General features: G+C 45.0%; 1 protein-coding gene across 3 annotated transcripts in view; it reads left to right on the top strand.

The window, feature by feature from the left end:
- Nucleotides 1-14184, top strand: part of PCNX2 (pecanex 2) — a 304545-nt gene that overhangs the window by 45156 nt on the left and 245205 nt on the right. For all 3 annotated transcript variants that reach the window (XM_032430306.1, XM_032430305.1, XM_032430304.1), the window contains exons 8-9: nt 206-299; nt 12676-12811. In XM_032430306.1, the coding sequence (XP_032286197.1) occupies nt 206-299; nt 12676-12811 (230 nt within the window). The remainder of the gene's footprint in view (nt 1-205; nt 300-12675; nt 12812-14184) is intronic.

The raw sequence follows: 14184 nt of genomic DNA, 5'->3' as shown, positions 1-14184 counted from the left end.
GCATATTATTACAGGGGTATGTCAAGATGATTTTCTTAGTTAAGTTACACATCCTGTGGAAAAATACAAAGAATGGATCTAGATTACCGATTATTATTAAAACAGTCTAAAATGAGTTCCCTCTAACTTGAAAAAAGTATAAGCTGAAATGATCAGATACCAATAATTGTCTAATATTCTTTGCTGAAATTTTGTGATTTTCCAGGGGAAATTAGATCCTGTTACTTAAAGTCTGGAAATCAGAAAGAAGGCCCTTTACAGCATCCACCATCAAATTATGACAGTCTCTCTCATGCTCGGTAAGTGGAGGTTTGGTTTCAGGTTTGGGAGCTGTCGCGTTGCTGGGGGACATGCAAATTACTCTGACTGTAAATGAAGTGAGGATCCTGGCTTAGAATCAATGTGTTAATCCGTTTGTAGGTGTCAAAGCATGTGGGTTTTGTGTGCGAGAAAGAAAATCCGATGTTGTAGAAAAATAAAAAATAAATTGAACTGTTTTCATAGTAGCTGGGTCCAAAAATGAATATAAACATGTAAATATAAATAGGAATCCTGTGCAGACAATAGTGCTCCCTTCAGGTAAGACAGTGATGCAGCTCGAGAACATGTTCTTAAATTTGTCCCGAGGAATGGACCAGAAACGTAGTTAGTTCTCATCCACACTAGTGAAGGCTAGCTCTTTTGTAGATAGGTGATCTAAACATTTGTTCTATTTTCCCTCCTTCAGAATGTATTGAATAACTTTCTAAATTTGTTAATTAAGTTGATATTAAATTAGTTTATGTATCTGGAACAAACTTGGATTCATACCTGGATTCATGGCAGCACTGGGCAAGCTATAAATCTTACTAGTGGTGGATTGAATTCATTGTTCATTCTGGACTTCAAGATTCTTTTTTTTTTTTTAAGATTTATTTATTTATTTGGGGGGGAGCTCAAGCATGTGTCTGGGCAGCGGGGGGGGGTGCAGGGGTGGGGGGGGGAAGAGGAGAGGGAAAGAATCTCAAGCAGACTCCCTGCTGGGTGCAGAGCCCGGTGGGACTCACTCTCATGACCCTGTGATCATGACCTGAGCCAAAAATGAATGCTTAACTGACTGAGCCACCCAGGCACCCCTGGACTTCAAGATTCTTTGAGGATAATCCATGTGGACGGACTCAGTTGCTTGCTCTAAGTGTGGAAGTACATTTTTCATGTACATTTCGTTAGAATTGTATGTATATTTGAAGATTTTTGGGAGTCCTTTGTGGTGTGATTGGAATGCCTTAGGCTTCACGCCTGCAGAGTACAAAGGGAGTTACAGGAACCTCAATTCCAGATCCTGTGGTTGAGTGCTCCTTCCCAAGGTCAAGGTTCCCTGAACGGGTGTGCCCAGGAAATTTAAGGAGGAGCCTCCCAAGGGCCTCGAAGAAAGTTCATCTTGGACCTTGCAGTCTGGTCTCCAGCTGGGATTTTGTTGTGTGCCAGCCTTCTACGGCATTCCCTCACTGTTGTCACTGCTGCAGAAGAAGCTGGTGTCGGCTGTTCCGGCAGATCTGATGGGTACTGTGGGCGGTGGCTCCCCCCAGGCCACGCTGTCCCACCTGGGCCCCGACCCCGAAGCAGGGTGCTGCGTCCAGAGTCACTCCTGTGGGGAAACGGGCATGTTCTCCTTCCCCTCATCCTCTGTCTCCTTCAGGTGCCCACATTCCAGTCAAAACAGAAAACAAAATTCTTCTCCAGCCAAGAAACATGCAAAGTCTCCATGCAAAAGTCTCCCAAGAGGAGAGGGAGGTTTGCTGTCCACACCTCGGCCCCAGCCCCAGGACATTTCATGACAGTGGCTCGATGGATTTAGGGGTCTAAGATGGCAGCTTTCTTGGGCCAAGTATTTAATTCCGTGTGAACACAGCTTTGAAAGCTGTCACATTTTTCTGCAATCCTCAGTTGGAAGCTGTAGTGTTTTTAAACTAAATTTAGAACAATTATAAGACCCTTATCTTATCCCAAAATAAAGTTACAAGACTTTCTTATTTTTATTTTCCTGGACAAATGTGCTTCACCTTCCCCCTTGATAAATACTTCAGGTGCATTTGCCAGGAAGGCCTGTTAGCATAAGGTCACATATCCGGAGCCTGAAGAGACTAAAAATGTAGTGTGCAAATCAACATCAGGGAGAAGAGGGTTTCCCGTAGGCCCCACCTCCTCAGACCCTGCCTCTTGTGGAGCTACCCTCGAACTCCTCTTCTCCCCTAAGTGCTCTCTCTTTATTAAATTCCCCCGAAGTCTTGTTTCTTTCATTTCCCCTGCATTTCCTCCCCAGATTCGAGCTCTTTTGTAACCTGCCCTCCATTCCCAGAGCTGCCTGGATTTTACCATGGGGCATTTCCTCAGAGGAGCTGAGAGCTTTCCGCCGGGTGAGGCCGTGGCTCCCCTGCTGGGGGCTGCTGAATGTTTTTGTGCTGAGCACCCCTGCGAAGCCACGTGGAGGGTCTCAGGTCAGGCCTTCCCGAGCTCTGCCTTTTCACGTACATACCACAGGTAGACCCCCTTCCTGTTGCACATGAGAGAATCCAAGTCTAACAGGCCTCATCACCGTGGGGATTTTGGGTCCTGGTAACTGAGACATCGTGTAGATGTTTTCAAGGGTGTGGTTTCTCTTTCTCCATCGCTCTCCTGTTCCCGTTCCAGTGTTTTGACACCACTCTCAAACACCCTGCTCTGGTGGTCAGAAGATGCCTATCGTAGCCCCAGGCCCATGTCTTCTCTCATTCAAGTCCAGTGAGGACAGCATGCTGCTTTCCCGTAAACCCCAATGGAAGTCTCATTGAGTCTGACTGGCTCTGACTGGGCCATGTTCCCTGAGCCCAGAGCCCAGTCACCAAGGCAAGTACTTGACTTAGCTCTACGTTCAGACGCAGAGCTGGATTGTAGGTTCCCTCTGAGAAAGTATGGGGGTGGCTCTTCAGAGGGACATTTGGAGAAAGGTGGATGGATGCAGGGCAGCAAAATCAACAGATGACCGCTGAGGACTCTCTGTTTCTGGTAAAATGGTTCGATTAGATTAATTACTGAACTTCTTTAAAGAGAATAATGATCAAGTTTTGTAAAAGCAGCTTTCCCCTTCAAGAAAAGCCTTATATAACGTCCCTAGTCGTCACTAACATTTCTTGGGTGTGAACATGCCGATGGGGAGTTCTTGGCCCACCACCTCACGTGCCAAGTTCTGTCTTTGTCCACCTGCCCTCTCCCCAAGGTAATTTGACAGGGCATTGGTTTTAAGAGCTCTAGGAAAGAATGGCACACAGCCATGCATATCTTCTCCTTGTCGTGCTTCACAGATAAAATGGAATAATATACATGTTTGCTGTCACACGGACAGACTGTTGCTTGAGATTATTCATGTTCTCTAGACTGCCTATGCGCTGAAGTAAGTTCGTCGTTTAAAGGGGACTTTGTTACGGGGTGTTGCGCAATTCAGTGGCTCATTTGGGCATAGGAGAGGTACAGTGTGCTTCCTGCTTAGTGAGTGAGAACAAAACTCAAGTCACTTCACTTAATGGCTCAGTGCTCTGCAGAGTCAGATGATCTTCTGGATGTAAACTGTCATCTGACAGGCTTATGCTGGATATTCCAACAGTCTCAAAGTCCTCCCCAGGTCTGGGAACAATGAAAGCTATGCCACCCGTCATGGGAGGCTGATTTCTTTGGATTCGTAATAAGTCTTAGCTTTCGTGGCAGTTCATGATGTAATGATGATTTGGGTATCTTTGAACTGGTTGTATGAAGGGAAAACTGTTGTAAATAGGATACAAGCAAGCGGGCTGGTTCAACTGAAATATTTTAACCCCTGCATTAACGTACCGCTGTGTGAGGGGTGTGCATGTGGGAGAGCGTCCTCTCTATCTCCAAGGTAAAGAATGATACCAGAGCGGAAGGCAGCAGACCAAGTGCAAGGCCACAGGTTAGGATTTTGCCACTTAGAAGGGCCAGGTGCCTCACGCCTTACACCCGTGTCTAAGACGCCTCCGGTCTTTCTGTGGGAAGCAACGTTATGGCAGTTCGGGCCCCAGAGGAAGCATTTCCGTGTAATAATTCTGGCAGTGGTGGCCACCACTTGCAAAATATGTATTATGTGCGAAGCACTCTGCTAAGTCATAAATTATCTAATTTCACCTGCATGACAGAACGGAGGCAGGTGATATTTGCTCCATTCCACAGCAAAGGAAGTAAGACCGTCTAAGACTGTGGCTAGTAAGTGGCCTGTGGACACTTAAATCTCCCTCCCTGCTCCTCTCCCCCAACGGGGGCCACAAACTCAGAGCTCTGTGGCTCCCAGGCAGGGTGGCTACTGCAGCCCACCGGAGGGCATTGATCCTTTCTGTAGAGGGCCTGCCACTGCTTCTCTTCCGTCTACTTAGGCCTGGTCCGGTAAGCCTGGCCTGACCGGATTTTCCAGTATTTTTTGCAAGGGGCTAAAAATCCACATTTATTTGTAAAATTCTATTTTGTCTCATGTTATCAGTTTTATTTATTTATTTTTTTGGGAAATACCACAGGCCACAGATGACGTGTGTGGTTGGCTGTGGCCTGTGGACTCCCGGTTGTCCGCTCCTGCTCTGAAGCCTGGGCCTTCACCCCACACCCTGAGTCCTCCTGGGGAGCAGCCCTTCCTGCAGATACATGCCCTAGGGAGATGCCCCAGTGCACGTCTGGGCAGGTGCGCAGTGAGCCTGCTCCTCCGCACCCTTGCGCAGCCCTGTCTCTCATCCCTCCTCTCTGTGAGGCCCACATGAGCCCATCATCAGCCATTCCTCTCTAAACATCTGTTCTTCTTTGCCTTGAATGCCCTTCTCCATTCAGTCCTACCTTTTGGAATAATCATCTCTCAAAGCACAAATTACAACCTGCCTCCTTATACTGCTTTATCTGATCAGTCCCTACTGCGAAAATAAAACGATTTTCCATGTCACCATCAGAGGAGGGCTCATCGCATTCTCTCTGGTGCTTCATTTATTTGTGTAGGTCTCCCATCTCTCCGGACTGTTCTTGTTTGGAGAAAAATGTGCCTTTAGCCCTCACTTAGCCCTCTGCAGATAGATGTTCAGTAAGTATTGAATTGAATCAAAATGAATCATTGGACATGACACAGGTAGACCAGTTGGAGTTCTGGACCATGTGCAGACCAGCTGGGCATTTAGGGGGAGCAGGTGAGGAGCTGAATAGGAGGAGCGGAGTCGGGCCCCGGGGGCCATGAAGACTGGTTGGGCAGTTGACGCTTTGTTCTACTTGTAGCAGGAGCAATCTGACCTATTTGTGGACAGAAACAATCCCATGAACATGGGATTGATTATCAAGACAACATCAACAAATGAGGCCCTAACCTTGTGATAGGTTGGAATGAAAGAGCCAGAAGCAGTAACAGTTTGCCTGGTCAGTTGAATACAGAATGTTATCTTCTTTTTGTAAGTGGGAAAATGGACCCCCAAAGCCCCCAAACTAAAACTAAAACAAACAGATAATCCTGCAAAATGACTCTGTTTAAACCCACTGTACGTAGAAATCAGAGATTGCAGCTGAGATTAGATTTTCCCATCTTGTATTCCATTCATCCCTGAGGCAGTAGTCCTCTGTGTCCACATGGACGGGGGCTGTGAAGAAACACTGGGACCCATAGTACCCCCCGGAGCACGCACACGAGCATCAGTCTTAGGCTCATCCAGGTTTCGGCTCCTGCACTCCTACGAACTTTTCAGTTGACATTAAGCAACTTGCTTAGCCATCTTAGGTATAGTTTCCTAATCCATAAATGGAAATAATATAGTAATCAATTCACTGGCTAGCTTTACTAGTTAAATGTAATAGATATCGACAGTGCTTAGGACGGTACCTGCTATAAGGACGTTGTTGTTATTATCTGCAAACACAGGCGGCAGGCCAGGGGCTCAAGTTCACTAATGGCCTTGTAGAGCAAAGCATCCTGACTTAACCTCGGTGGAAGCCTTCCCTCTTGGGCTTTTTTGAGTCACTTTATGAGATTTTAAGGTGGTTAAGTACTTTGCGTTCTCCCTGTCAACCTGTTGTGTTCCAACATTTGGGCCTCTGTCCTAATTTTAGAGCAGGTACTTTAATATTGTATCCCTGGCTTCTCATGACATTAAATGTTGAGTTCTCCCACTATAGTAAATATAAACTTTGATTTTAAACTTGGAAGGATTCCTAGTTAGGGCTGTTGCTAAGCCATTCAGCCATGGAAGATATTGGAAAAGCAGCTTTTTCCCTGTAAGGCAGCTTCAGTGGCTGGGATGGCCTCCAACTAGGCCATTAAACCACTGATTCTTATTATTGGCAAGCAAACCATTCCTGTTTGCCATTGTTCATTCCAGTTGCCATGTGACAGTTTTATATCCTTGACTCCCAAGCATGAATAGGGAATTGTTTGCAGTGCAATCTCCATGTCTCTTTGGGGATTCCTGGAGGAAACCAGGAGAGGAAACAAATTTCCCTCCTTGCTCTCACTGTCATTGTGCGAACCAGTGCATTTCTCATTAACTGCCGAAGAAATATAAGCAGCATTTTCCGGTTGTACAGTAACTGTCCATAAAGCAGGTACCTTTGGTAACGCTCTCTAACATAAGTCTGTTTTCCCCAGATACTAGAAGGAGGGAACTATGGCTTGAACTGCAGCATTTGGAATTGCTACTTAAAAAAACTTGCAGAGGATAAATTCATTACCCAGCACATAGGACTGATTTAGTAGCTCAGCCTAAAATGAGCTAATCTTCCTAGAAAGGTATAGTCACTAGTGTGCCCAGAAAATCAAAGTTGATGTAGGCTATCTGCTTAGGAAGTGTGTCTTTTATCTAAAAGGTGCGTTGCAGACTGGACTTTTATTTCCTCTGTAGGTCTTGCAATTAAAGCTTGATAGTTTCTTTGCTTTGTTCAGCAGAGATTTATGTTTCTTTTGTCTATAAATTCTTCCAAGTAACATAGCAGAGCTTTCTTGTGTGAAACATATGTAACCATGCTTCAGTATTAATCTGGCTTTTCCAGTGTCATAAACAATCTAATGAAAATGCATACAAAATGCATATTGTTTGCTCTCCAGTGAAATCTGATCGAAAGACATAGTATTTACATTCATTTTGAACATCCATTATTCAAAAAGTAGGCATAATAGTCTACTGAATGGAAGGCTCATTCAGGAGAATACTAGTTTAGATTTTATTTATTTGAGAGAGAACGAGAGAGCACGCCTGTGCACACATGTGTGCAGGGGCAAAGGGAGGGGCAGAGGGGGAAGGAGAGAGACAAGCTGACTCTGAGTGGAGTGCTGGGCTCCATCCCACGGCCCTGAGATCATGACCTGAGCCTAAGCCAAGATCCGATGCTTAACCGACTGAGCCACCCAGGCGCCACTGGAGCATCCTAGTTTATGGGATTTTTATTGAGGGATTTTTGTACCTCAACTTGTTTTTAATTGAAAACATAGAGTAGGTTGGGTAATAGTGTAGTGATTTATCTAAATTCACTTATTTTTGGCTTTTATTTGCTTTTGAATCATTGTAGTACATATCGAAGCAGATACTGTTCTGGTTATAAACTAGGCTTATTTTTGGACACTGCTAAATCGCTAAACCCATCGCTAAACCCATTTAGCTAAATCGCTAAACCCCAGGATCAAAGCCCTGCACTTACTCTTTGTTGCCTCTTTAGAATTCTTACTCTTTAGTTGACATTGCCAGCCTTTCTGACCCTTATCTTAGTTAAACTTTCCTTTTCGTTGGGATCAGCTCTCAGGAAAGCCCTTTCAAGCCACAATGATATATCCCTGGTTTCCAAAGAAGTCAAGTAGCAGTAAGTTGCAAAAAATAATTATCTCTTTTAGAACTCTTTTTTTTTTTCATTAGTCAGAAGAAATAGTGATCCCTGGTTTGGACTAGCTGAACTAGAGTATGTGGTATTGAAGGTAGTCAATTAGGTCTTCAAAATGTGGAGAAAAATGTGAATTCTCCCAATATTGGATATGCTCAGTTCTATGTCCCATTCAGGTTTAAGTTGAAAATGTGAACTCTAGTTGTTAAGTATTTCAGAGTTTGCATATAGCTACATTTCTATGTTGACTTGCAAAGTGGAGAGTTATGTGTGTACTGCTTTAAATTAAAAAAAAAAACACTTTGGGGGATCTGGGTGCTTTTGATCACACAGAGGTGGAAGTTATCTGGAAGAAAGACAGGAGCATCCAGGGGCTTGCCTTTGAAGAGTTTCCGTCATTCCAAATGTCTGTGGCTTCTGTCTTACTCTCTGATCCTTCCACTGTGGCCCTTATTTCGGTTTCTTGGACACAGGAGAGAGAGATTAAGTTTTCATCCGGGCACAGAGTCATAAGGATGGAAGGTTTGTGAGGTTGATTCTAGAAAGATCTCTGTTCTGAGGCCCCTTCTCTGCATCCCTGGGAAGGTCTGCTGCACAAGGGGCTTCTGTTTTGGTGGTCATACCCCCAACTGCCACACGGTGGCAGCAGACCCCGTGTTAGAGGCCCTGTCCCTAGCCTTCCTTTTGCTCAAGGGCACGGGTGAATTTTACCTGTGAAAGGAGAGTTGTTCGCAGACTTTAAATCTAGAACCCATGTTAAAATTCAATAATACAGGTTATCGTTTTCAAAATAGTAAAGTATTGCTTTACTTAAACATCCTACATATTGAACACATTGCTTGCTGTGACTTGCATTTTTAGGCTGCCCCCCCCCCCCCCCCCCCCCGCCCGGCAGTTAGTTCCCGTGTCCCCTGAGGAAGCCTGAAAAACAAGAGGGACTGGCAGAAAGAGAGGCCCTCCTTCTCTAGGTGGTGGGTAGGCCACAGTTTTGAGATTTGGGGAAGATGAAGAATTTCAGGATTTTTTTTTTTCCACGTAATGGGAAAATCTAGAAGAAGCGCATGTATTTTGATTGTTACTTGTACAAGCCTAGACGAATGGAATGAAAACCGGGGGGTACAATATGGTGGAACGCTGTCGCCATCAATCTGAGGCCCAGCTCTGCCCATACAGGAGTCACCATTCTGGCCCAGACCAGCTTCTAGATCCTGGTCCGTCTTGATTTCCTTCTAGTGGCTGCTTCTTTAGTAACTTCTGTCATTAGCCACTACTTCTGCTATTGCTTTGAATTCATTGTCTAGTTTAAATCAATTTATTGACGCCATCACCCTGAACCAAACTAGTTTACCAGAGATGAACCAGAGAGAGGGTAATCAAGACCAGATGTGCAAGTATTGTTTTATGGTAGCTCAGAGTGTAGTTTTACTGCAGGGTTGGAATATTACTGTTTTAGAGAAGGAACTATCTCTTAAAACTAAGCTCTTTCATATTATATTTATTAATGTGAGGGGAAATCTCTGGCCTTAATTTAGTAAAACAGAGACTTTTTATTTTTTATGTATTTATTTTTATTTTTTTTTAAAGATTTATTTGTTTATTTTAGAGAGAGAGAGGAGAGGAGCATGAGCAGGAGGGGCAGAGGGAGAGGGAGAATCTCCAGCAGACTCCATGCTGAGCGCAGAGCCTGACGTGGGGCTCGATCCCACAGCCCCAAGATCACGACCCGAGGCGAAACCAAGAGTCAGACGCCCCAAACAGAGACTTTTTAGATCATTGTGCAGCCACAGTGCACAGCTAAAAAAGGGAACAAGCAGCAGGTAGTCTGAGAACAGCTGTGGGTACAAGATGGACAGGAGTTCTTTAAGGATTGGTAGGAAGACTCCTGTCCACTGTGTGATTTTTGTAACATCACCGCCTCTTTGGTTCTTGAGTGGGCTAGCTGGTGCACGGAGATTACAGCCACAACATCAGGACCTCAAGAACAACATCTAAGTACGGGCGGAAGTCTCTTCCGGTTGACCGGTGCTGACTGTAACATTGAATCATCTGCTGGCCAAATAGGAAGCCACTGCAGGCTTTCTGATGTGGACCTACCAGTCACAGAGCTAGGACAAAGCTAGGCTTTCTTAGTATCATCACACTTTGTTGAGAATATTCAACTTTAATAAGCTTAAGTTTGGGTCTCTTTTTATAAAATAAAGAGGATTAGGTGCGAGTTGAGTGCATGACACTGTCTCCCCAATAATGCTAATAGAGACAACTAGAAGTAATGTATGAAAAGCAGAGGAATCGTGTTGGTATTTAATATGAGAATAAACAAAGTCGGGTCCTATATCAATAGAGGGAAACAAAACGGTAAGGTGTGGTTATTAAGTGTCTACTCTAGGGGAGACACCATTTGGTGGTTTACATACCTAGTCTGATTGAATTCTCGCAACTCCTATGCAGGACATACCTTCCCTGTTTTACAGGTGAGGATTTGAGCTCGGACAACAGATGCTTACAGTCACAGGTAGTAATTGGGAGAGCAATGATTCACGCCTCGTTTGGTTTAATTCTAGAACTTATCCAAAAGATTTTGAAAAGAAACCAAACCCTAGATTTTTACATGGGACTTTTAAACGGCTTCAATAAGAAAATAAAGTTATTTATTGTTATGATTATTTTACTATCAGACACATGCTAAGTAATGTGCAGATATTAACGGAGGCGTGTTAACACTCCTTTGTATCACGCTTCCCAGCGGGAAGCAGGAGCAGGGGAGGCTGGTTCTAGCAGTTGTCCTGCACACCCTCACCACAGCCAGTTCTTAGTTTATTTCCGTTGGCAATAGAGGGTGCTATTCGCTTTCTAGATTTTCTCACAGAAGCACACATTTCCATCCCATGCCTGCCTGGTTGTAGTCCTCACTTACATCACTGACAGCGAAGTCAGATTAATCTTTTGGTTCTAGTGAAGTTCTGGCATTTGCTGAGATTTAGATTTCCCTGAATTTGTTCGAGCAAGGCACTTTCAGCCCTATTGTATTTAGCGATGGAACAACAGAATTACAGGGCGCGGTGGTTTCTGGACACAGCAAAAAAGTTTGAATGAACGTTGCCTTTATAAATCTAACTGGTTCTTTTCTCTGGCAGTAGAAGATGTCACACCACTACCACAGACAGGACGCAAAAGCATTGTTCGTGGAACAGTCATCCAAGTAATGGAAGGATAGGATTTTTAAGTTTGCAAACTCCATGGACTTCTTGATTTGCTTCTTAAATCCCGACCTTAACATATGATGTTTTCTGAATGGTTCTTTACAGGGACGCCTTTACTGAATGTATCCTCAAATAGCCATGAATTATGTCTGAAAGATGTAGAGAAGCGTGTCTGTGTGCACACGTGTGTGTATAGTGGAAGTATTTTAAACACTGTTCTGTTTATGTGTTTGTGAATACGGTAGTAAGGAGTAAGGAAAAAGAAAGATCCAAAGACCTGTCAGAGACTTTATAAGGAAGTGTGAGGCTAGAAATCAGAAAGGCATTACGTTACTGTAGCATCTACATTCTTGAGGCAGTTTGGGCTGCAAGTTTCATAAGACCCAAAATCACAGTGGCTTAGACAGGAAGCCCAAAGACATGATCGGTACAAGGTTGGTTAATTCAGACACTCAATGTTGTCATCGGGAAATGAGTTTCTCTCAGCTCTGCTGTCCTTAGGCTGGTTCCTCATGGTGACAGTGTGGCTGCCACAGCCCCGAATGTTTCTTATTCACGTAGCATCTGAAGGCCAGGGGTAAGAGAGTGTCTTACTTTTGTTACCTTTTAAGAAATAGAAAAACTTGTGCACGAGCTCCCTGTTATCCTTAGCCATCTCCCCTTTGCTCCAGGGTGGCCTCTTAGGATGTGTTCTCTCTTCCTAAAGCCAGGCACTGGCATAGGGTAAATGGGGTTAAAGTGATGCACGTAAAATGACCAGGACTGACCCCGGGGACTAGGGAGGGACCTAGTCTCTCTTCTGAAGCCATAGTCTTGGATGAGTGAACAAAATTGGAGTTATGTTAGCAGGAATTCTCTTAGAAATGACTGTAGGGTAGGCAGTCAATATTGCCCCCTCAAGGTTGTCGGCACCCCGCTAGAAAAGCAGATGGAGAAGCGTGTCTTAGTTTTTCCTTTCTGAGCCAAAGGAAAGATGCCAGGCTTGAGATTTCTGGAAGAGTTTGATTAATTTACGTCCTGTCAAACTATATGTGATTAAAGACAATAAAACTACTTAAATATAGATTACAACTAATTTAGTAATGTCCTCTTTTCCAATTACCTGAGGCATTTCTTGGACCTCCTGTGCACTTTCTTTGCTTTGGGTGGGGGAGGGGCGAGGAAGGGATGTGGAGTGTGTTGGGGATTGGGGGCGGTAGCAGAGATGGTAGATAGTCAGCGTTTCTTCCTGATTGCTGTCTTTGGAATTATCCAGACTATTATTTATTGTTTTCACAAACTATGAAGCTAGAAATGATTGCTTTCACCTCCCCATCCATTAACTATGTAGAAAATTAAGGTCGTCATCTCTAGAACACCAACCATCTACCTACCTACCCCGCCCATGGCAACTCTGGACGGCCTGAGTAATTTGAACGTGTGCAGGGTGATTGCCCTTCTGCCTGCAGATAGCATCGCATATGCAGAATGTCAGCCCTAACGGCGCGTGTAAGGCGGTAATGGTTGCAAAGGCCTAGCCGCTCCCTGCACTGGGGCTCCCTAGTGTCCTGTGTTCGTGTGTAACGAACAGACGACGTCCATACTCCCACGTAACCGGAGCTTGTCTCTTGCCCCTCCCCAGAGAGATGCAGATCAGTTCCTCCAGCACCACCACATCCGAGAGTCAGGATCCTTCTTCTGGAGACCCAGCGGTCAGCGCGCTTCAACAACAGCTGCTCCTCATGGTGGCCCGGAGGACCCCGTCAGACGCCCCACGGGTACGTTCCAGCCGCACTGTGAATGTTGCAGGAGCAGGGATCTTGAAACCGGTTTTGTGGTCAGATTGCCTGACAAAATTAGTCAGGTCTTACCCTGATGTTTACCCCGCTGCTGGGTTGTGGCCATATCACTGCAGGGTAGCCTACTGAATGAATGTGGGGAAAAACGACATTTATGTAACAGGTATCCTTCATTGACACTAACAGGATTGTCATTGTCTTACTGCTCTTCCAAGCACATTAGAAATTCATGTACATCGATCTTTGGTTGCCAGGATGCACAGATCCCACAAGGTCTTCCTTGGCTGGGATGCCTTTTGTTCACCATGGTTGGAAAATACCTGGATTCTTTTTTTATTAATTTATGGCAGCCTTATATACTAAACATTCAGAGATTCTTAAAGAGAATCTTGACTTGAAGAGAGATTTTATTCTTAGAGCAAATGACATCATCAAGGGGCTTTTAAAAGATGAAGGCTTCTGTGATTTCACCAAGAGGTAACTTACTAATGCTCATTCACTTATACGGTACACCTTTATGAGGATGACTCTGGGAGAGGCAGAGCAAAGAATTCAGAGCAAAAGATTACACGGGAGGTAAGAAGTAGCACCAGACATGAACTTAGAGCTACAGATTCAAGCAGGGCATTTCAGACAGAGAGGCTGGAGAAGGCTCCTTAGAAGAGGGGACACCCGGGCTAGACCTTGGAGAGAGATGGCTTCAGCTGGTGCAGGCTGAGGGGTGCTGGCAAGTTAGTGTGAGGTTTTTCTGTTGCTGTATTTATCTTCCTCCTGGCGATGTTGTGATTTCTTCTAGACAACCTCGCTTACAAAAAAAATACAGTTTATATTTGTTTTTATGATTTCCAAACTAAGTTTTCCCACAAGATGCCTGAGAACACCGTGGGTTGAAATTGGTCAGATGTGTGAAGAAACGGTCATGTTATCTTGTAACCGACCGTGCATTGCTCTGGAATCCCACTGACCGGGTAGAGAGGACTGGGAAGTGCCAATGGAGCAGAACCAGCCCTTCCGGGCTTGAAGGAGTTTCTGTGGGAGCCAGCATCCAGCGAATCCAAAAACTCAGTCTTTAGGGCATTTCTCCCCTTCCATGTATTCAGTCTCACCTCCCTCTCCTCCTTTCCAGGGCTTCTGGGTACAGGAAGGAGTTTTCCTAGACCCAGGGGAGACACCTCTGGTCATGGCTCAGATGCCTGGCCCCATCCTGGTCACCGGGTATGCTGGTGGCGCCTGTAGGGGAGTGGCTATTCCTGCCCAGTTGGGGTGCACTCCTTGGGGTCTGCCGACCCTGCCGTCAGCCCGCCGGCTCTGAGGATCCCACATTCTGTGGCCTCCTCCTCTCCACCACTCCC

The sequence above is a fragment of the Phoca vitulina genome, unplaced genomic scaffold (genome assembly GCF_004348235.1).
Source record: "Phoca vitulina isolate PV1807 unplaced genomic scaffold, GSC_HSeal_1.0 scaffold43, whole genome shotgun sequence".
NCBI classification, from domain to species: domain Eukaryota; kingdom Metazoa; phylum Chordata; class Mammalia; order Carnivora; family Phocidae; genus Phoca; species Phoca vitulina.
This window is presented reverse-complemented; position numbering and strand designations above follow the sequence as displayed.